Source organism: Somniosus microcephalus, chromosome 5 (genome assembly GCF_052327205.1).
Source record: "Somniosus microcephalus isolate GS21.2 chromosome 5, FLI_Smic_1.0, whole genome shotgun sequence".
Taxonomy (NCBI): Eukaryota; Metazoa; Chordata; class Chondrichthyes; order Squaliformes; family Somniosidae; genus Somniosus; species Somniosus microcephalus.
In genome coordinates, this window is record NC_140991.1 from 142,039,605 (window position 1) to 142,062,313 (window position 22,709).

Genomic DNA, 22,709 nt, shown 5'->3' on the forward strand with positions numbered 1-22,709 from the left:
AATGTATGAACATTCTACTTACATTGGTAGTTGTTAATATACCAGAAGTAAATACATTAACAATATATTTTAGCAGGTATAGAAATGTAGAGCATGTCTCACATACGTAAATAGTAATATAATCTACCTAATAGTATAAATTTATGTGTAAAACCTCTCTAATTAACATTGTACTGGTACTAAGTATTTACTTTTCTCTTAACAGGGCTCAAATGGCAAAGCTGGCAAAACTGGTGACCGTGGATTTGTTGGACCTCAGGTAAGAGATGATGCAGCATGAGGTTTATATAATCTAATAATAACATCTGGTTTTGTACTATCTAACTTGAAGGCAGTGATACTTCTGTTGAATGCAAATGTTTATTTTATACTTTACCAAACAGCCATAACAACAATGCCAGATCTTTTCATTTTGATGATTCAGTTGTATTTCCACTTCCTCTTCATAGGGTGCTCGTGGTTTCCCAGGAACTTCTGGTCTCTCTGGCAGGAAAGGACACCGAGTGAGTTAGACATTTTATTTTTGATACTTTATATATCTTTGTTCTACTGCAGTAAATAATTAGTGCTACACCGTTTAACTGATTTTATAATATCTTCCATTCCCTTACAGGGTTACAATGGCTTGGATGGAATTAAGGCAGAGGCGGGTGTCGCCGGTATGAAGGTAAGACATGCAGCCACGCTCAAGTTACAGTATGCTGAGCTGTTAAGCATGAGTTAGGGAGTATGCTATTTATACAGTAAACAAAGGAATATTCTTTGGCCTAGAAATTCGGTAGCATCCATTTTTGGGCGCCTTACTTGCAGAGTGCTAACAGCCTGCGCTCAAATGGGAAGGTCCGAGGAGCCCGGGATTTTGGGCCTCGGACCTCATTATCATGTAAGTGGCGCAGCAATAGGAGCCTGCACATGTTCGTGCGTCAGTCTTCAGGTAAGTAATTGGATAAGATTGCAGGGATCTGGAGGAGGATTGGTTGGGCTTCGGAGTGCGATCAGAGAGCTGTCAGGGTTTGGGGAAGAAGATCGCAGGGGTCCGGAGTATTATTGGAAGGTCGAGAGTGCTGTGGTGGGGGTGGGGGGTGCTAGGAGGTTGGGGCCAGGGGGAGATCTTGGGGCCGGGGGAGATCTAGGGGCCTGGAGGTTGGAAACGGGAGTGAGGTCGGAGATCACGGGATCAAGAGCGGCAGTGATTATGGTAAGTATTTACCTTTTTTTAATTCCGTGCTATTTAGTGTTGGTTTTCCTGGAGACAATCGGCACTGGTGCTGGCTGCCTCAGATGCAAACCAAAGTTGCAAGAGGGAGCAGAAGCAGGCATTAGGACCCTGATTGGCATATGTTAATGGCCTGATGCCTGCTTCAGACTTGGGTAAAGCATGCATTTTATTTGGCCTTTACCAGGATGGTGTCTGGCGCAGCCCACACCAGAATTGTGCGTGCACAGCGCGCATGCCATTTTGGGCACAAAATGGCACCCATAGCATTGAAAAACTGGGTGATTTTCTAGCCCTTTGTACCTACTGCTGATTTTCATTTTACAAGCAATATACTTAGATTCCATATCAGAAAATTGAACAGAAACCTTTAATCTTTTCTAATTATGTTCAGATGTAGATTATGTTCAGATGTAGAGAACTTCATATTCATATTTTTCTATGTAATTTATCCGTTTTGGGTGAAATTTCTGCAATTTTGAATTTTAGTGAAAACTGAACATGAGTACAAAACTGAAAATCCCATTTTGTACTCATGCAGGGGGAAGATTTCACTGGGAAATTAGAATGTACAGGATGAGAAAATACCATTGCAGTCCATTTAGGGGGTCCCAGTAAACTGAAATCATACGCTCCCTTGCAAAGAGCAGGATTAGAATTTTGTTACAGTTTCCCCACAGTGGAAATCTTCCTGCACTGACCTTTATGCTAAAAATGTTGAAGGGAAGTAGTTCACCCCTTTTTTGCCTTCACTTTGACAAATCTTTCACTGCAGCCTATTTCCATGTCATAATACTGACACATATACTTCTCTGTTACTGCACGGACTTTCAATGGAAATCTAAGCTCTTATCTCAGGTATTTTTTCTGGTTTCTTTCTCCTAAATTTCTGAGATTCATCTTTTCAGTCCATTTTGTCAGCGATGCTATTGTACTGTGACCAACTAGCCTATCGTATGTCACAGCATCCTAATAAGCAACCACAGCATTCCATTAAATGTGCGTTACACCAAAATATGCTATAAATAATGAGAGTCAAAAGCAGCCACTTGCAGCTAACATCATCACAGCAAGAGTTCACAAAGCACTTGGTTCAGCACCATTGCTCTTTATTTTCCACACCAGTCCTAGAATTAAGGAATTTATAGTTCCCAAGTGCAAAGCTGTCTGAGGTCTATATAAGACTGATTAGTTTCAACCTATAGTCATACAAATGAAACAGCAATAAATAATCATGATATTGCCTAATATTTTTATCTCCCAGGAGTTGGAGCCTGGTTGGAGGATTTCACAAACAATGCACATACAAAAGGAATAGTTAAACAGAATAAACTATTATGTGGCTATAACAACTTGCAAAAAAATACAGCACCAAATGTGCTCAGAAACTGCTGAATTTGTTTTGTTATTCATCACAGTCATTAATTGATATGCCAAATGTTCTATCTACAGACCATATGTAAAAAGTTACCGTTTTATGAGGGCAATGACTCATTTTTGTCAAAAAAACACATTTCAGCTACATAGCCATGCATATCCCAATGCAGAAATTAGAAACAGATTTATAACTTTGGGGCCAATAATTGTTTCCATGGCAGAACACAAGAGAAATTATACAAATCAACTGTTGGCTGCCTCATCATATCTTTAAGGAAAGGAAAGCTGCTTTAGGTTTTTGAAACTGCAGTGAACAGTTAAATGACAGACTTCCTCGCAACATGCCTGGACATATTTTAAGTAGATTTTCAAGTTCATCATAAAACATCCAAAACAGTTCTGCAACAGACATGCCAAATGTTGTTTCTGGGCACGTATGAGGTGTTTCATAACTCTGTATTTGATGATTTCTGTCAGATAACTAGATGTTATACATCCCACAAGAACCAAAACTGCTTCTTTTCTATTGTAAGCACATCTCAGACCAGTTACAAAGTTTGAGTATCATGATTCCATTGAACAGTCCCCAGAGAATGGAACTGTATCGAAGTTCATGGCAGATAATATGGATCTGGCATTATCTTTATACTGAATCATATTTTTGACAGTCTGCAGAGACAAATGTTCATTAAGACAACATCCAAAGAAACCTCTATAAACTTGCACTTTTCTCTGCTTTTGTTTGATAAGGACAATCCTCTTTTTCTCCCCCACCTTGAGTCTTCCTATCCCACCAACCCCAATGATGGCTGAGAGGGCAGATGATTGGCCTGCTTTCAGACCTCTGTCTTCCTCTAATAACCACTTAGTAGGAACAAATTGGGGAATTTATTTTTAATTATGATCTAGAATGAGCCTTTTGAAATCAAAACATGAGGTTTTGAAACTGCTTCCCATGACTTAGGGAGTCTGCAAGGGGTTTCCAGGAGGTCCCTGAAGCCATCAGATTTTCGTTCATCTGTAGTCAGATTTCATTATTTGTCAAAGTAGCAGCATGTTATTTTTGTTGTATATAAAACATATTTTTTACAATGATAGCACTGTTTTCATAAGAGCATAAGAAATAGGAGCAGGAGTAGGCCATTTGGCCCTTTGAACCTACTGTGCCATTCAATAAGATCATGGCTGATCTTCTACCTCATCTCCACTTTCCTGCACTATCCTCATATCCCTTGATTCCCTTAATATTCAAAAATCTATCGATCTCTGTATTGAATATACTTAACGACTGAGCCTCCACAGCCCTCTGGGGTAAAGAATTCCAAAGATTCATCATCCTCTAAGTGAAGAAATTTCTCCTCATCTCAGTACTAAATGGCCGACCCTTTATTCTGAGACTGTGACCCCTGGCTCTAGACTCCCCAGCCAGGGGAAACATTCTCCCTGCATCTGACCTCTCAAGCCCTGTAAGAATTTTGTATGTTTCAATGAGATCACCTCTCATTCTTCTAAACTCTAGAGAATATAGGCCTAGTCTACTCAATCTCTCCTCATAGGACAATCCCCCCATCCCAGGAATCAGTCTGGTGAACCTTCATTGCACTCCCTCTATGGCAAGTATATCCTTCCTTAGGTAAGGAGACCAAAACTGTACACAGTACTCCAGGTGTGGTCTCACCAGGGTCCTATATAATTGCAGTAAGAAGTCTTTACTCTTATACCCAAATCTTCTTGTACTAAAGGCCAACGTACCATTTGCTTTCCTAATTGCTTGCTGTACTTGCATGTTAACTTTCAGTGATTTGTGTACAAGGACACCCAGATCCCTCTGAACACCAACATTTCCCAATCTCTCACCATTTAAAAAAAATACTCTGCTTTTCAATTTTTCCTACCAAAGTGGATAACTTCACATTTCTCCACATTATAGTCCATTTGCCATGTTCTTGCCCAATCAGTTCGTTTGTCTATATCCCCTTGAAGCCTCTTTGCTTCCTCCTCACAACTTACATTCCCACCCAGCTTTGTATCATCAACAAACTTGGATATATTACATTTGGTCCCCTCATCCAAATCATTGATGTAGATTGTGAATAGCTGAGGCCCAACCATTGATCCTTGCGGTACCCCACTAGTTATAGCCTGCCAACCCAAAAATGACCCGTTTATTCCTACTCTCTGTTTTCTGTCTGTTAACCAATCGTCAATCCATGCTAGTATATTACCCCCAATCCCATGAGCCCTAATTTTGTTTAATAATCTCTTGTGTGGCACCTTATCGAATGCCTTCTGAAAATCCAAATACACCACATCCACTGATTCCCCCTTATCTATTCTGCTAGTTACAACCTCAAAAAATTCTAACAGATTCATCAAACACGATTTCGCATTCATAAATTCATGTTGACTCTGCCCAATCCTATTATTATTTTCTAAGTGTCCTGTTACCACGTCCTTAATAATAGATTCTAGCATTTTCCCTACTACTGATGTCAGGCTAACTGGTCCCCGTTTTCTCTCTCACCTCCTTTCTTAACTGGTGGGGTTACATTTGCTACCTTCCAATCCGTGGGAACTGTTCTAGAATCTATGGAATTTTGGAAATGACAACCAATGCACCCACTATCTCTATAGCCACCTCTTTCAAAACCCTAGGATGTAAGCCATCCGGTCCAGGGGATTTATCGGTTTTCAGTCCCATTAATTTCTCCAGTACTATTTTTTTACCAATATAACTTCTGATGTCAGTTTTGCTTTAGGCAACTAACATCAGAAGTTGAGACAAAGCTCCAGGAACATGTCAGTAATTGCAAGTGATCCTGAGGTATGTGCTAATATTTGCAGGGCTCCCTCACGCAGAAATGTTTGACAAACACTACATTACTTAGTAATCACTACAACAATTCAGCAGTCTTAATTATAATGTATGCTTCTGGTATTATAAACATACTTAAAGCACTTGGTAAAGACGTTGCCACTTTATTATATGCCTTTCCCATATGGGAGAAAACTGATCTTCCAGAGTTATCCTTGAGTATGATTAAGCTTTCCCATTTTTGGCTTTTATTTTTGGCCTTTATTTTGGCCATTTTTTTCCACTTGGTTTTTCTTCACGTCTTGAGTACTGTGTGCAGTTTTGGTCACCTTATCTGAGGAAGGATGTTCTTGCCATGGAAGGAGTTCAGCGAAGATTCACAAGGCTGATCCCTGGGATGGCAGGAATGACGTATGAGGAGAGATTGGGTCGATTGAGCTTATACTCGCTGGAGTTTAGAAGAATGAGAGGGGATCTCATCGAAACTTATAAAATTCTGACAGGTCTGGACAAACTAGATGCAGGTAGAATGTTCCCGATGGTCGGAGAGTCCAGAACCAGGGGTCATAGTCTAAGGATAAGGGGTAAGCCATTTAGGACAGAGATGAGGAAGAATTTCTTCACCCAGAGAGTGGTGAACCTTTGGAATTCTTTACCACAGAAGGCGGTTGAGGCCAAGTCTTTAAATATATTCAAGAAGGAGTTAGATATATTTCTTAGAGCTAAAGGTATCAAGGGATATGGGGAGAAGGCAGGTACGGGGTACTGAGTTTGGATGATCAGCCATGATCTCATCGAATGGTGGAGCAGGCTTGAGGGGCCGAATGGCCTACTCCTGCTCCTATCTTCTATGTTTCTATATATTTCTATGTCTTTCTGGTGCTTATTATTGCGTGTTGTTTCTAGTGCATCTATTGCTCCTTTGAGGCATAGAACTGTTAAACTGATATGAGTTACCCACAATGCACTACCTTGAAGTGGGACAACCTACAGTTTTACATCTTCATATTTTGAAATTTAATTTAAATTTTGTTTACCTAGAAAAGTAATTACATTACAAGGTGAATATCTATCCTGACAATATTTGAAAAGTAATTTGTAATTCAAGTCCACAAGTTTGTGGTGCTCGTGATTAAGTAAAACTCAGAGCAAATATTTTAACTTCACTTCTCGCAAGATTGGCTGTGTTCAGTTGAAATACCTGCGAATTGGCAGCCAATAATCCTCATGCAAGTATTGATCCTGTGTAGTAATTTTCTCTTTTTATTAATTTGCAAGAAAGTCAGAAACGTAATCCAGTGATGTTAAAAGTAAAAGAAAGCTTTTTGGGTTTATTTTGGTAAACATTTTTATCAGGCTTTATTTGTTTAACCCAGAGGTCTGGAGTAAAACTTGAAATAATTTCTACAGTATGTCCTCAGAGTCAGGCCAGAAAAACTCTCATCTCCATCTTTAAGTTTTGTAAAGATGGCGATATATACAGTATGGAAAGTAAAAGTAGTAAATTGCTTCCCAAGTGCATATCAGAATTCTCTACTCTGTTATATCCTGCTGTTACCTGGCAGCAGACATAAATGGAATAATATCATTACCATTTAACGTCACCTTGTCAGCTAGTGAGCAAATGGTGTACAGTCCTACTCCTCTTAATTCAAAGTTGTTTAATTCAAATTATCTGACAATTCCTTTCTTGTACTAAATTTACACTTTACTGTGCTATTTACATTGCTTCATTCAAATTATTAGCTAATTCCAATTTTTTCCCATCATTAAATTTATCAGGAGTAGACTGTACCTCTGCTACTAAGCATGTGGAACACTTAGCAACCACTGTAAGCTATAAACAGAGCCTAGGTCATTCGTCAGTGGTAGTGTTTCCACTGCTATGAGAACAGTGAGCATATACACTTCTCAGTAGCTGGAAGAAAGCACTGAGCAAAACAAAGTTTTCTTGATTATGTTTGTTTCAAGCTGGCCAGTCAGTCATCAGGTGATGAAGTATTTTACATGTCTTTTTGCACAAATTAAACAATAGGGTCATTGTCATCAAGTAAGGTTAGAATGTATCACCTGTTCAAGTTTAATTGTTGCACATATTTTCCTGTGTTATTAACATTGTAAAAAGCAACTAAAAAACTAAATATTGCTTTCATTTCTTTCCCAGGGTGAGACTGGTAACCCAGGATCAAATGGTAGCCCTGGACTCTCGGTATGTGTTCATTCATTCTAAATGTAAGAATAGTTTTAGTCACACACTGCGTAATCCTTAAAGTCAGCTTTGTACAAAATGTCGTATATTAGGTTAAAAAATAAATGGCCTGAGAGAAAATAAACATACATTTTTCCTTTTGCTATCAGGGTCTTCGTGGTGGTCCAGGTGAGCGAGGTCGTATTGGAGGTGCTGGCCCATCTGTGAGTTTCAAGTTTCTAATACTTTCTCAATTTTACTTCTTAGTGCTCCCAGCATGGAGCCTTGCTTAACAAGAAGGAGATCAGACAATTGGGCTTGGTGGTCAGCGCACCTTAATCACAGCCCTCCCAATTTTTCAGTTATGAATTGGCGGATCTGCCTTCCCATTGAATGAGGCCCTGTACTGAGGTCACTAATAATATTTTTGAACAAAATTAAATATATGCCATTAAAAATAGATCTTTAAGATGATTTTTAAAATATTGCTAATGAATAAGTGTTTTGCCTCTTTGTAATGTTATATTATAATATTCCATTCTGGCATTTTGATGAAAGCGTTTATTTCAGTGTTTATTTTTATTATCAATTTGATGTCTATTGATGGTCTCTCTTGTAGTATTGAGCATTCCATAGGTTTTGGTAAGTTTATTAATACAAGTTTTGTGTTTCCTTTAAGGGTCCCCGAGGCAGTGATGGTATGTCAGGACCTTCTGGCCCTCCTGTAAGTATGCCACTTGCATAATGTTAAATTAACCTTAATCCATCTTTAATAGGCAAATGTGCAATTATTAACAAGTTATAAGAGTGATTCTGCAATCTGATGGTCCCAATGGGGAGCCATGCTCTCTGGGAATATGGGTCGGAGAATCAAGGCTATAATGTTATAGCCATGTTTTCAGCACACATCCTGTGAGTGGAGCCTCCCGAATTGGAGTATGGGATTATGGAATCATTCCTTATAAATAATATTCTCAAGCATCCTCAAGAATAGTAGGCAATATCTCACACAGCTTCTATTCAGTCAGATACGAGATATATTATCATCATTGCATCACCATGTACTTTTGTATATTACTGTTAGTCTGGAACTGTGCAATAATATGAAAAAAATTCCACATAAATGAAAAGTTAGTTTATATTACGTGACTTCCATTAAAGTTACTGTCCATGGTGTAACTCCTGTAAAGGATGTATAATTATAATGTGAGTAGACAGGTATAAATACTGGAACAGTATCTCTCCAGGTACTGACACCTAACCTGTAATAAGCAGAAACACAGGTCCACTGCAATACCATTGAATTGATTTTGGTGGAGATTTTAACTATTTCACTGTTTACTATCGTCTTCATCAGCATTAGCATCAAAGTTGTTCCTGCAGACATTTGATAAAACATGGAGCTGCATGGTAAATTGTGGTATAAAAAAATCACAAAAAGCAATCTTACTATTTGCAATTTCTTTTCTTTATAGGGACCCATGGGTACAGGTGGTCCCCCAGGCTTCCCAGGCAGTCCTGGACTCAAGGTAACAGCTGACATTTTGTAATGTTACAAAAAGTGAACACAGGGCGATATTTAAAAGTGAACATGTAATATCACACAAACAATTTTATTTGCGATGTGGGATATTCTTACATTTTTATTACCCTTTGTCTCTAACTATGAGAAATTATGAGAATGCTTTAAATAAGCTATTTACCAATTCATTGTAACCCGTCACAATTCAGTGTTCAAATTTCTGATTATATTAGCATATAATTTAAAAATGCTTAAAGTCTAGCCATGATTCCCATTCACAGACCCCAGTTGTAGCACAGGTGTTTCATAACCAACTGCAAAAATTGTTTGAACATAATTCTACACAGATCAAACATTTAACTTTTTGTTACACAAATGTCACATTTATTGTATTCAATATTACATTAAAGTAAATATTGTATAATAGAGTTACAAATTAATATAATTCTGTAGCTTTTATCTATAGTTACAGGTTTAACTCTAGGTAAGGCAGTGCAAACAACAAGAATAATCATTGCATTTAATTTTATCTTCATGCTAGCCACATAGGGACCGTTTTAACTTGCGCTTCTACAAACCTGAGGGTGTAATAATTGGTAGCTGTAACTATAGGCATCTATTTATTAACTGGCTTCTCACCTGTATCCTGTCTTTTTTTGTGCTTCCTATTTGGACACTTCTGATGTCATAAGAGTTCTGAAACTCAGTGATATTAATGGCACAAAACTCACAATTTTACAACATTCCTGAGAAAACATGTCGAAGCTGTGGCAACGGGTAGAAGTATCTTGATTATTATTCAAACTAAAATTATGTTGGGTTATTTATAACTAAATTAATTGTCATGACTATCTTAGGATATTCTGCCTACCAGGAGAATGTTGCATCCATAGCTTATTTCAGAAAGTGAAATAATAATACCATCAAAATGAAATTATTGATTATTTAGTGAGGTCTCCATAAGAATGGTGTGTTTCTCAGCTAGTCCCTGTGAAAGTCACGGTTTTGTTTTCATACTACCACAGATTTGATCTGTCAGTACTCAGAACGGCTTTTAGTCAAAGAAGTGTATATATTAACATATGCATGGCCCAGAAATTCCGTTTGCAGGCCTCCCGCGAGTGGAGGACTGCGATCTGGAAAAATCTGCGCCCTTACCCGAGGACTCCCAGGAGGTGCAGGGTTCCATTGCTGGGCCTCTTCAAACTGCCGGTGCGCAGGGCCCACGTATCCCAGAGGCGCAGGCGGTTCGCAGCGTCCCTGGGGTCACGTGGGCCATGGGGAGCCAATCACAGAAGGGAATCTCCCTTCATACATTTGACAGAAAGACCTGTCAAATATATGAATGGAAATCACCCCCAAAACATAGTAAAACTTTAAATACATTTTTTTTTAAATCACATTTTTAAAATGACTTTAAATTACATAAATTATGTATTTTAAACAAAAATGTTATTTTTAAAAAAAACAATTAAAGTTTTTAACGGGGCTAAAAATAAACTTACCTTTTTTTAAAGTATTTTTAAATGCTAAATCAGTGGATTTTTTTTTTTTTTAACTTTTTTTCAACTCTTATCCTGGTAAAAGCAGGCCTTACGCTGCTTTTCCAGGCGCAAGAATTGTAAGTGTTTTCTGCGGGCGGACGGTCTCCAAAAAACGGAACTCTCTCCCCGCAGAGGCCCTTCTCCCGGGCAGCCAGAGGATCTGTCAAGAGCTTTCTTGACACAGGTGAGTACACAGCGCGTACACAAATGTAGGGAACAGAATTTCTGCCTCATGATTTTAAAGAAATGTCAGTGTGCATTATTTGTGGGAATGAAGAAAATTAAAAGTACTCTGTTTTTCATTTTTATTCTAAATAACAACCTATTAGATCCAACAAATGAACTTGAGCAATATCGTTATATAACTTCCTGCCATTGGCTTGTTCATTAGATATCATTTAATTTATACCACAGAATAAAGTCAAAAGCACAGCCATTTGATTTTTTATTTGATTTTGGAGTGCATTGACAGTAATTCAGATGTTTTAAAAGTTACAGTTTGGTGGTAAAAAGTCTAAAAATTTCTCCACAAATTGAATATAGATAAAAACAATAAAGTTATAATTTATTTATTTGAGTACCAAAAGTTTTTTAATTAAATATCTATTAATACCATGTTCTCTTCACTGTATATCAATTGAAATGATTCATAAATAGTATTTTAATATTTTTGTTAGATGGAATCTACTACAGCTACCATTCCACTTATTTTAATGTCCTTATAAAAACAACGGAATTAAAAACAATGAGAAGTAAAATAGGCCACAGCTAAGCAAAGTCGGACTATCTCAGTGTGTAATGTTCAGTTAGTTGAAGGTTATAAAGAAAGTTCGTTTTGTGCTGGATGTGCTTGGTACTGTATCAATGAGCTGTTAGCACATTAATAAATACAACAAACCTGTGATAAAAACTTATGTCAAATACACAATTTGACTTTCTTTTTTTTCTGCATAACATAGGGTGAGCTTGGACCACATGGTGCTCGTGGTCCATCTGGTGCTCAGGGCTCTAGAGGTGAGCCTGGTGCTAGTGGTGCAATTGGTTCAGTGGGTCTTCTGGTAAGTACTTGTGGTAACAATATCATTATGGCATTTTGTGATATTATTTGATCTAACTGGAAATATTGCATCTACTATATTCATACTTTTTTTTAATCCTAGGGTAATGCAGGTGCAAATGGTATCACTGGATCAAAGGGTGCAGTTGTAAGTATTTTCAACACACCTATGTAGTGCTTTCACAAACTGCCTTATTGATAAGTCCACTTATATTTTAAAATAACAAATGTTTGCCTTGTGCTTGTTTTACATAGGGTACTCCAGGTATCGCAGGTGCTCCTGGTTTTCCAGGGCCAACTGGTCTCGCTGGCCAACATGGAGCACTTGGTCCTGCAGGTCTTCGGGGAATCTCTGTAAGTAAAATACACAATCCTATAGTAAAGCAATTACCATAAATAATCCCTTCATGGAATGAAACAATGTCATTTTACTAAAGTTATGACTAAATTTCTAATAAACCTTTTCTTTTGTAAACTTCCTGCCCAGGGTGAACCAGGCGCACTTGGTATCAAGGGTGAGACCGGTCCCAAAGGCGAGCCTGTAAGGACTTTTGATTTGATATGCATGTCATATTTTATTTGCACATTTTCTTCCATATTTTTGATTGCCATGAGATTTTCTGTCAACCATTGCTCATGTCTGCATCTTTTTGTTCCAAAACCAGGGTGATTCCGGCATTGCAGGTGTTTCTGGTCCTCGTGGTGAAGAAGGCAAGAAAGGTCCTCGTGGTGAAGTTGGTTCTCAGGGACTTATAGGAATTTCTGGCGAAAGGGTAAGGTTAATTTTAAATTGTAAAAATTGCACTGACATTACTGAATTATATTTACAGATCTTCAGTTTTTTAAAACAAATCAATAACTCCTTTTTTGTAATAATATTTACAGATATTTAATGAAATAGGAAAGTTTATATCTATTGTTTGTAATTATAAAGTCCTAGCAAGATATTTCTGGTCTAATGAAGCTGAGATTATTAAAAGGGATTCAGTATACTCACAAATGCATTTCTGTCTGAATACTATTGAACATTTTAATTATAATTATAACTTATTAGGATAATTTTTATGAAATTCTAATGTGCTGATCACAAGAGTTTGTGTGTGACAATCATATACATACAGAATGAACCATAATAGTTTTGCCTGCATAACATTAGTCGATGTACTTCATAATAATTATATATATATATATATATATATAAATTAGTAGTATAGTAAAACAACAACATTATGATAAATGAGAAAATATTAATTCTGAGTTACAATTGTTTAAGATTAACACATGCACAGTTCATTGAGCCCCATGCGTAAAGGGATTTTCAACCTTTTCTCTCATTTGATTTGCAGGGTTCCCATGGTAACCGTGGTATCCCAGGTTCCAGTGGACGAGTTGGTGGCATGGTAAACTTTGCTTTATTAAGATTAATGCATCAAGTAAAAAATAAGAAACATGTGGTTATATTTTGTACAAACTGATATTTCTTTTCTTCGCATTAAATAACTAGAATGGCACATTTATATGTAACGTTCAGAATGTTACTATCTTATTTTCTATTTCATTTCCAGGGTCTAACTGGCAGACGTGGTGAACTTGGTGCTTCGGGTGCCAAAGGACCCTCTGGTGACATTGGACGTCCTGGTGAAAGTGGTATCCCTGGTGCACGGGTGAGTAAAATTGAAACAATTAGAATAGTAATAGGCTTAGTTGTATTGCATAGAATTAAAAGTTTGTTGAGTAGTATTTACCTTTTACTTATATACTTTTATAAACTTCATATAATGTTTATAACAAATAACTACATTCTTACTCAGATGTACTACTGTAGTTTATAATACTAAATAATACTAAATAACATTTTAGTAGAAGCTCTCAGAATTATAGTGTAGACAATAGAAAATATCTCTTTATTAAATTCTACCATGTAATTTAGACATTTTAACTTATTTCCTGATTTTTTTTCATAAATATATCTTCAAAAAAATGAAATGTTACTGATTTTGTTTTTCTTATTTCTTAACTTGGAGCTGGCGTTCGATTGGTTTTTCTATCTATATCTGTTGAGGACTTTTAGGAGCAACACACTTCCATTTTCACAGATGGGATTGTCATCATTCCTAATTACTATTAATCCTTGAGAGTCTTTTTAAAGACTATATGAAAATGAATAGACAAGTTCAATGGAAATCTCCTTAGTTGTACACATGATAGAATGAGATGTAAAACGTTTTTGCTTTCCTCAATATTTATAGGGTCATATTGGACAACCTGGTAGAACTGGTGCTATTGGAAATCAAGGTGTTTCAGTAAGTTTTCTTACCTTGCAGTAATGTGTTATTTTTCAGGGTCTCGTAGGTAGTACTGGCAATATAGGTGCTCCAGGCAAGTCAGGTCCTGCTGTAAGTTGATTTTGAGGTTTTCTGCTCCCCATTCTTGAAAGCTTATTCAATCTAAGAGTAGGTTTGAATCAAGCATGGCAAATTGCATGGGGATACTACATTACAAATGTTACAGAACGTTTAAATAATGAATAGGCGTCAAACATTAGGTTTTGCTAACCTTTAAGGTAACAACTTTTTATATTAAAAAGCATTTCAAATAATGTATTAATGTAGGTACAGTAACTGCAAACACTGTGCCATTTAGTGATACTAACAATTACATATTTATGATGCAATAACATTGCATAATCATTATTACTTAACAAAAGCTATGTCCTATACCCCAGTAACATGAAATAATATTTTCTTTTAATATTGTACTCAAAATCTGCCTCCTGCACAAAAACTGCACTTCACAATTAGCTACATTAAAGCAAATATATAATTGTATTATCAATTACTTATTACCTAAAAATGTCATGAACCCATATCCATATATAGGAATTCTAGATACAGTCGCTTAAATATAGCTTTGCAGTGACATTTATATGGAGAAAGTATCCAAGACTGGCAGTACACAAGGAGTGTACTAAAATGTAATAAAATAATTTTTAGCTAAACAAAGTCAAATTATCAGAATAACCTTCTTGAGAAAGTATTGGCAGTTAGGCTATTAGAAAGGAGCATCCATACGACAACATTTTGAATGTTATATTAAATCCTAACTATGCCTTGAACACAAAGAATTCTGTGCCATATTGATTAAAGGTATTAGCTATCTCAATTCAACTGCAGCAGTTTACTTTGATTTGGTTGCAGCTGTTTTATGTATTACTGTCTGGTCATAATTAGAGTGTTAGTAATATTATAGTATCCTGAACTAAATCTCAGTCGTATTTCAAACCAATATGTAGACCAGCAGATTAAAGGTACAAATCCTGCTGCAATTTACATATCACTGGAGATAATATCATAGGATAATTAGTAACCATGGATATCTTCTTCAAGTGATTTTCACTTTTTGTTGTCCATACCACAATTTTCTACAATGTGATCCTTAAAATACTAAAGCCTACTAATGTGTTAGATTTTGTGCATTGTACCTTATGCTGCAATACCAACTACTATGAAATTACAAATGAATAACAAATGCAAAGTATTCGCTCAAATGTTTTTGCAATTAGCAATAATATGCATGGAAGTAAAACAATAAACCAATTAATTGAGCTATATGTAAGATATGCTACAGTAACTTGTGAAGAACATTGTTTCATTGTCTAAGATCATACATTGTAGGGTTCAGCTGGTGAAGAAGGACGTTCTGGTGCCCCTGGTTCTGCTGGCCCAAGAGGTCAGGCTGGTATGATGGGCTTCCCTGGTCCAAAGGGCGCTACTGTAAGTAACACGATTACATTTTTACCAGTAAATAAATTCTAAAATTCAAAATATTTTGTCTTAACATTATCTGAGTAGCCTTTACCGTTGATCTATAAATATCATTTTTCCAAACTTAAATTATTTAAATGTTAAGTTTGTTTAAAATAAATTTTTCCTTAAAAACTTTTAATATTCTATGAACTTAAACAAAATGATTTATATTACAGCCAATTCCTTTGTGTATTCTGAATTGTAGCTTTGACACTCAAAATATAGCTTTAGTTAGACAAGCAATAAGAGGTGATTGGAGATTGATTCTGCTCTTAAACAGCTGGTGAAAGTGTTGTTATTCTTTAGGGGCTTATACACTTGACGCATCAGCTGTTTGGATTGTGGCTGAGTGATGTTCATGTGCCAGCTTCCTGCATTTACATAACTAAAACCAGCTCTCATATCCAAATGGCAGCATTGATAGTTTTAGCAATGTAAATGCAGGGAGCTAATACTGTATATGGGTGCCAACTCCCACGGTCACAACCACAGAAGTTCTAAATGTGAAAGCGCCTTTTGCTTGTTCTGCACTAGCTCTGCAACCATATATTGTCTAGTAATTAAGCCCCCAAATTTTAACTCAGAAACAAACCCTGTTAGTCACGTTAAGTAAAATATGAGCTAGTTGGAATATTCCTTCATTTAGATAAGAGTTCAAACATGATTCTTCAAAATGCCAAAGATTAAAAAATACCCTTGTAATGGAGTCATAGCTTATTCTTATTACTATATCTGCTTTATTTCCCAGGGTACACTTGGTAAGCCTGGTGACAGAGGAGCTGTCGGTGCTAGTGGTGCTAGGGTATGTTTAATATCATTAGTACTTCTGCAATAGCTTCAACAGTATTGCTTATTTAATGCTCTGTATAAAGTCAATACGTAATACACTCAAGCCTCAATGGTCTATTTGGTCACTTACAGTAAGAGTTGTGCTTTTTAGAACCATTTAAGGGTAGAAGCTATTTTTGTGATATTAGCAGATAAACACTTAACTTGTTTGCATAATGTTCCTCTGTCCATTATTTTAACAGAGGGTTAACATGTTTTAAATAAAAGGGTTAATTTCTACATTAAAATAGCACAGGACCATTGCATGGAACAGTTAAGTGTTAATCTGCGAATATTGATAATAGTAACTTCCAGCTTTTAGTGTCTGATCTATGTTGACTGTCACAAATTCCTCCAATATTAATGCCTGTCACTTAAAGATTACATTTTCTATGTAGGAATTATTATACATTGACTTCAACGGAAAGTAAAATTGAGCAGGTTGTAAAGCAGGTGGGCAATCCAATCCCAAGTGTTCCCTGGTGGGTGGGTTAGGTTACATTACCCCCCTAGGTATTGAAATTCAGCCATGAAATTCAAGTATTCAAACTTTATTATATCCTCTGAAATTCCTTGGTCCACTATTTCAGTGGAGGCATTAACTGATTTATTTCAAATGGGTTCATAGCTCCATTAAAATGATAGAAGGATGAATTTCAAACAATTGCATTAGCATTCATATGCAATGTTTCATCGTAAAATTCAAGGCTATGGTCCTATTTTTCTAAAAAGGTAAACTTTGACTCAACATTAGACCTCTTAGACAATCAAAAAATGCTATGTCCAAAAACAGGTAACTAATCTAAAAGCCATAGTAAAAACTGAAGTGGACCTTCAACAGTACTGTACTTGAGGAGAACTGAGAATATTTATTGCAGACAAATGTCAGTCTGCTGTTCTGTGAGGCAATCTGAACATTATTTTTTTCATATACAAGAAGTTACATTCCAGGAGCCTACCTTCCTTCAATTACTCACAAAAGTCAGGCACATTAAGTGGGAACTTAAGATAAGGAATGATTGGATGCAGACTGGGTGAGAGGTTACAAAATAATAGGGGGGTTTTCAATTTCGACTCAAAACGGACATTGAAGTCGGAAGTGAGCCCACGGCACACACCTAAGGCTACAGTCACGAGCCCTGAATCATTTTCAGGTTCGGGCCTCATTTAAACCTTACCGGCAAGCTGCAGGAGCAAAATGGGCACAGGTTGCCGGATTCAGACTGCGGAAAATTGCCGGCTTCCACACAGAGTGGCTGGCAGTTAGGGTCTGGTCCTCTGGATCTCACAAAAAGCTTAAAAATAAAAATAATATATTTTCCTGGTCTTTCTATGGACTGTTGGTTAGACTGCTCAACGTCTGGTACAGCTGGGACTAGTATGCATGGTACATACTCCACCCATAAATTAATATTACAATCAGCATCCTATGACCCCAATTTACATATTTAAATAACCTCTCGCCCATTTTGGATGAGAGAGGCTGGACACCTATTTAAAGACCTGCCTGAAAATGGAATCAGGTGGGCAAGGTGCCCTTCACATTTTCCTCTGCTGGTCACCTGTTTTTCAGGCGAGAAAAGGGCGGTTGAAAATCGCCCCCCCCCCCAATGTGTGGGAGAAAGAGCAATTATTGTTAATATTTTCTGATCTGTTGCTCTTATTAAATAAAGTTTCTATGAGAATTACACAAAAAGCAAAGAATAAAATATAATAAGGCAGAATTTGACATTTACAAAAATGCATAAATCTGTAGATAATTCTCCATTTCTGGAGAAACATGTAGCAATCATTCCCATGTCTCCAGTAAAGTCAGTAATAGAGCAGGCCACTGTATAGGATATAGAATCACAGGATTCTCCAAAAACGGCAGACACTAAATGCAATTGACCTGTTTGTTCTGAATGTTAAAATGCAGTATGAAGAATACAGACATGACAGTAAGTACTGTTTATTGATGTAAGTAATAGAACTGACAAGATTTTCCTCTGATGCTTTCGTCCTTCAGGGTACACCTGGCAAAGATGGTGAAGTTGGAGCACAAGGTCCCGGTGGTGTTTCTGTAAGTAGATCAGATGTTTGTAGATACAAGCATAGGCCTTAAAATGATGCTGTGTGAATATTAATTGATGAATGCTTAATACATTCATATGCAATTCCTTTTCCTTTACTTTAACAAAAGCTTTAACCAATTTAAAATAAATGGGTTAATGTCTAGATTTATAAATGATGGATAGAGGAATTGGATATAGGTGTATTAAAGTGTTTGCATGCTACTATTCACACAGTTTAATTTCAAAATTTTTATAAAGGCTATTATTTTGAAATCTGAAAAACATTTTCTTCATGCAACTTTATCAGGTATGTATACTTTATACTGGTAGATGTTATATAGTAGCTAAACTAATAATAAATGTATGGAATGGACTTATTAACATTTATGCAATAGAAATTTTTAAATGATAATATTATTACAGAATAAATTAATTTACTTTTGACTACTATATATATTGTATATACAAATTTGACAACTTAAATATAGTTAGCACTCAGCAATTTGACCTGATAAACAATTTCAGTGTTGTTATTCATTAGGGTGCTGTTGGAGCAAGAGGCGAATCGGGTCCAGCTGGCAGTTCTGGTTTCCAGGTATGTCTCTGAAATTGAATATTGTTTTGTACTAGGTACAATAGTATAAGCTTGTTGAATTATAATACTTTTATATATAACAGCACAGTAAAATGGGATATAAAAATGAGTAAAGTAATACTGTACATTTTACTATAAAACACAAATGGGTTGCAATTGGCTGGTGTACTGTTCTAATGAAAATATATTTAAAATAAATGAGTTAACATCTTTGTATAATTAGCAGACAATGGATGTTCATACATATGTGTTAATGTGTGTCGTACTAATAGCACACGGCTTGATTTCAATGCAAAAATGTCCTTCTAGCAATTGTATTTTAATCATCTTTTCCAAATGTTACGTTATGGCTGACTGGAAGTTGTTACAATCACTTTGTTAATAATATTAATTCTACTGTATCAGAATTACCTTGCAAGCACTGAGTTAATAAATTATAAATATCCCATCACTGGTGGAGATAAAAGAGCTGGTATTGGGTTGAACCTACTGCAAGTGTTTGCAGGCTGTAGTTAGCCAATGATAACCGCTTCTATCTACCTGGAGTTCATTTAAACCCCATTAACTAAATCTTAGTTCCACCAGGATGTAGTATGTGTTTTTCCTATTAAATAAAACAGATGTTTTACTGATACATGTAATTCTTGTATTAAAGCAGTTTGTTTTTGAAGTGACAGTAAAGGGTTATTTACTAACTGTTAAATATTGCAAAAGGTTGAATGTCTGTGAGTGATGACATAGTCTTCTCTTAGCTAAAAAGATAGATTTGAAAGATTTCTCATTTCATTAACACTAATCATGAGCAGCATGTACTAATTTCAAGTCTTAAGGGTAGAATTACTGTCAATGATATTCTACAAACATGTAACATACTCATACCAAGTTCCTCCCTTTGTTAAATTTAATGGGTTAAATTAAACAGATTAATTCCTCTGTTAAAATAGTAGAGGGAGGAAGTTAGTTTAAGCAAGTTAATCAACTCATATATTAACATCTCCAGCAATAATTTATACAATTTAATGTTTTTAAAATTTGGTGTAGTTACTGAGAAGGATGTAATATGAAGTAATTTTCCAAAAAATGTTTTGATTCTTAAGTGAAAAGACAGTAAAAACATTTTATAAATGTGCGATTTGTCTGCCAACTGCACGTGATTTTTCACCTATTAAATTCCCTTTTATCTGGTATTGCAATCATAATGTGCTAATGTTGGGCTTATTTTTTTCTGTTATTATAGGGCGTCCCTGGTCCTTCTGGTGCGGTTGGAGAACCTGGTAAACCAGGTGATCGGGTAAGGCAAACAATAATGAGGGACAAAATATGAGAAATAGCTTGTATGATCCATATAAAATAAAAACAGAAAATGCTGGAAATACTCAGCAGGTCAGGCAGCATCTGTAGAGAGAGAAACAGAGTATGATCCATATGTTTGAACTTGAATAATCTGAAAGGTATGGTGCAAAATTATGCAAATAATGAACTATGAAAAAACTGTACAATGTACAAGAGGGAAAGTAGTGAGTGAGGAGGACATAAAAAACCTGCAAGGGGACATAGACAGGCTAAGTAAGTGGGCAGAGATTTGGCAGATGGAATACAATACTGGAAAGTGTGAGGTTATGCACTTTGGCAGGAAAAATCGTACAGCAAGTTATTATCTTAATGGCAAGAAACTGGAAAGTACTGAAGTACAAAGGGATCTGGGGGTCCTGGTGCACGAAACTCAAAAGGTTAGTATGCAGGTGCAGCAAGTGATTAAGAAGGCCACTGGAATGTTGGCTTTCATTGCTAGGGGGATAGAATATAAAAATAGGGAGGTATTGCTTCAGTTGTACAAGGTATTGGTGAGACCGCACCTGGAATACTGCGTACAGTTTTGGTGTCCATACTTAAGAAAGGACATACTTGCTCTCGAGTCAGTACAAAGAAGGTTCACTCGGTTAATCCCGGGGATGAGGGGATGGACATATGAGGAGAGGTTGAGTAGATTGGGACTCTACTCATTGGAGTGCAGAAGAATGAGAGGCGATCTTATTGAAACATATAAGATTGTGAAGGGGTTGGATCGGGTGGATGCGGGGAAGGTGTTCCCGATGATGGGTGAAACTAGAACTAGGGGGCATAGTCTTAGAATAAGGGGCTGCTCTTTCAAAACAGGGATGAGGAGGAACTACTTCACTCAGAGGGTGGTAGGTCCATGGAATATGCTGCCCCAAAAAGCTGTAGAAGCTACATCATTACATAAATTTAAAACAGAAATAGACAGTTTCCTAGAAGTAAAGGGAATTAAGGGTTACGGGGAGCGGGCAGGAATTTGGACATGAGTCTAGGTTCGGAATGGTCATGGCCCTGTGGGTAGCAGAGCGGGCCCAGGGGCCGTGTAGCCTGATCCTGCTCCTATTTTGTGTGTCTAATTCTGTTAGATTCAGGAGATGGTTCTGTGATAGTGGATTGGCGGTTAGGATCAGATCAGCCATGATCTTATTGAATGGCGGAGCAGGCTCGAGGGGCCGATTGGCCTACTCCTGCTCCTATTTCTTATGTTCTTATGTTCTTATGTTCTTATGAATGATGTGTTCATACCAGCATTCATACCAGTCAACTGGAAAGCTTCTTTTATTTGTCTTCATTATAAACCTATAAGGGTATGGTTCCCTTTTTGAGGTGTGTGAAATGAAATCATAAACCCAAAGGGCTTCTGAATTCATTACAATAGCACTCAGAGCAAGTCTTCACCATGATGGCCAAAGTTAGCATATTTGTTTCTTTTTAATTTTTAGTTTGTACATCTTACTTATTACCCTCTCATTTCTCTACAGGGTATCCGAGGTGATTCTGGAACTCCAGGTGCCTCCGGCTCAAGAGTATGTTTAAGTCTCTTCTGTGGTTTTGCACTTTCAGTTTGTTTAATGTCATAACATCATGATTAAAGTAGTGTGCTTCACATTTTTCCAATTAGGGTGAACGAGGTCTCCCAGGTGAACGAGGTGCTGTAGGTTCCCAGGGTCTTACTGGTTCACGTGGTGCCCAAGGTGCTCCTGGTTCTGATGGTGGAAAGGTATGTTGAAAGCAAACAACTCTATTGAACGACTGACACCGGCCTTCTAAAAGTTCTTTGAAAACAAGGAAGGTGTTTAATTTTTATCTTAAAATCTAATTATAGACATCACAAATGTACAGTTGGTGCCACCCAAATTCATTCAGCAGTTAATTAGTGAATTTCTGGTGGTTCTTTTAAAATTATATCAGAACACTTTCACAAGTTGATATGATAGCAAAATACTGCGGATGCTGGAAATCTGAAATAACAACAGAAATGCTGGAAATACTCAGCAGGCCAGGCAGCATCCGTGGAGAGAGAAACAGAGTTAACGTTTCAGGTCTGGGACCCTTCATCAGAACTGGAAAAAGCTGGAGATGTAACAGATATTAAGCAGGTGCAGAGACAGAGGGGGGGGGGGGTTAGGAGGAGAGGAAGGAATAGAAAGAACATCCTGTACTTTTGTAAGAGGCAGGAAAGATAAAATGTTGCAAATGGGAATGGCAAAAATCATACTGCATGAAAAATGGGGGCAGGGATAATTATCTGAAATTGTTGAACTCCATGTTGAGTCCGGCAGCCTGCAAAGTGCCCAATCGAAAGATGAGGTGCTGTTCCTCGAGCTTACGTTGAGCTTCATTGGAACAATGCAATAGCCAGAGGACAG

At 36.9% G+C, this 22,709-nt stretch overlaps 1 protein-coding gene across 2 annotated transcripts in view; it reads left to right on the forward strand.

Moving 5' to 3' along the window:
* Positions 1-22,709, forward strand: part of col1a2 (collagen, type I, alpha 2) — a 57,736-nt gene that overhangs the window by 14,833 nt on the left and 20,194 nt on the right. The window contains exons 10-31 of one of the 2 annotated variants that reach the window (XM_085988293.1): positions 206-259; positions 450-503; positions 614-667; positions 7,573-7,617; positions 7,767-7,820; positions 8,276-8,320; positions 9,072-9,125; positions 11,622-11,720; positions 11,823-11,867; positions 11,975-12,073; positions 12,207-12,260; positions 12,385-12,492; positions 13,066-13,119; positions 13,285-13,383; positions 13,969-14,022; positions 15,394-15,492; positions 16,274-16,327; positions 18,362-18,415; positions 18,949-19,002; positions 20,240-20,293; positions 21,822-21,866; positions 21,962-22,060. In XM_085988293.1, coding sequence (XP_085844419.1) covers positions 206-259; positions 450-503; positions 614-667; positions 7,573-7,617; positions 7,767-7,820; positions 8,276-8,320; positions 9,072-9,125; positions 11,622-11,720; positions 11,823-11,867; positions 11,975-12,073; positions 12,207-12,260; positions 12,385-12,492; positions 13,066-13,119; positions 13,285-13,383; positions 13,969-14,022; positions 15,394-15,492; positions 16,274-16,327; positions 18,362-18,415; positions 18,949-19,002; positions 20,240-20,293; positions 21,822-21,866; positions 21,962-22,060 — 1,431 coding nt within the window. Of the gene's footprint in view, positions 1-205; positions 260-449; positions 504-613; positions 668-7,572; positions 7,618-7,766; positions 7,821-8,275; positions 8,321-9,071; positions 9,126-11,621; positions 11,721-11,822; positions 11,868-11,974; positions 12,074-12,206; positions 12,261-12,384; positions 12,493-13,065; positions 13,120-13,284; positions 13,384-13,968; positions 14,023-14,061; positions 14,116-15,393; positions 15,493-16,273; positions 16,328-18,361; positions 18,416-18,948; positions 19,003-20,239; positions 20,294-21,821; positions 21,867-21,961; positions 22,061-22,709 lie in introns of both variants that reach the window. The other variant, XM_085988294.1, reaches the window with a different exon arrangement.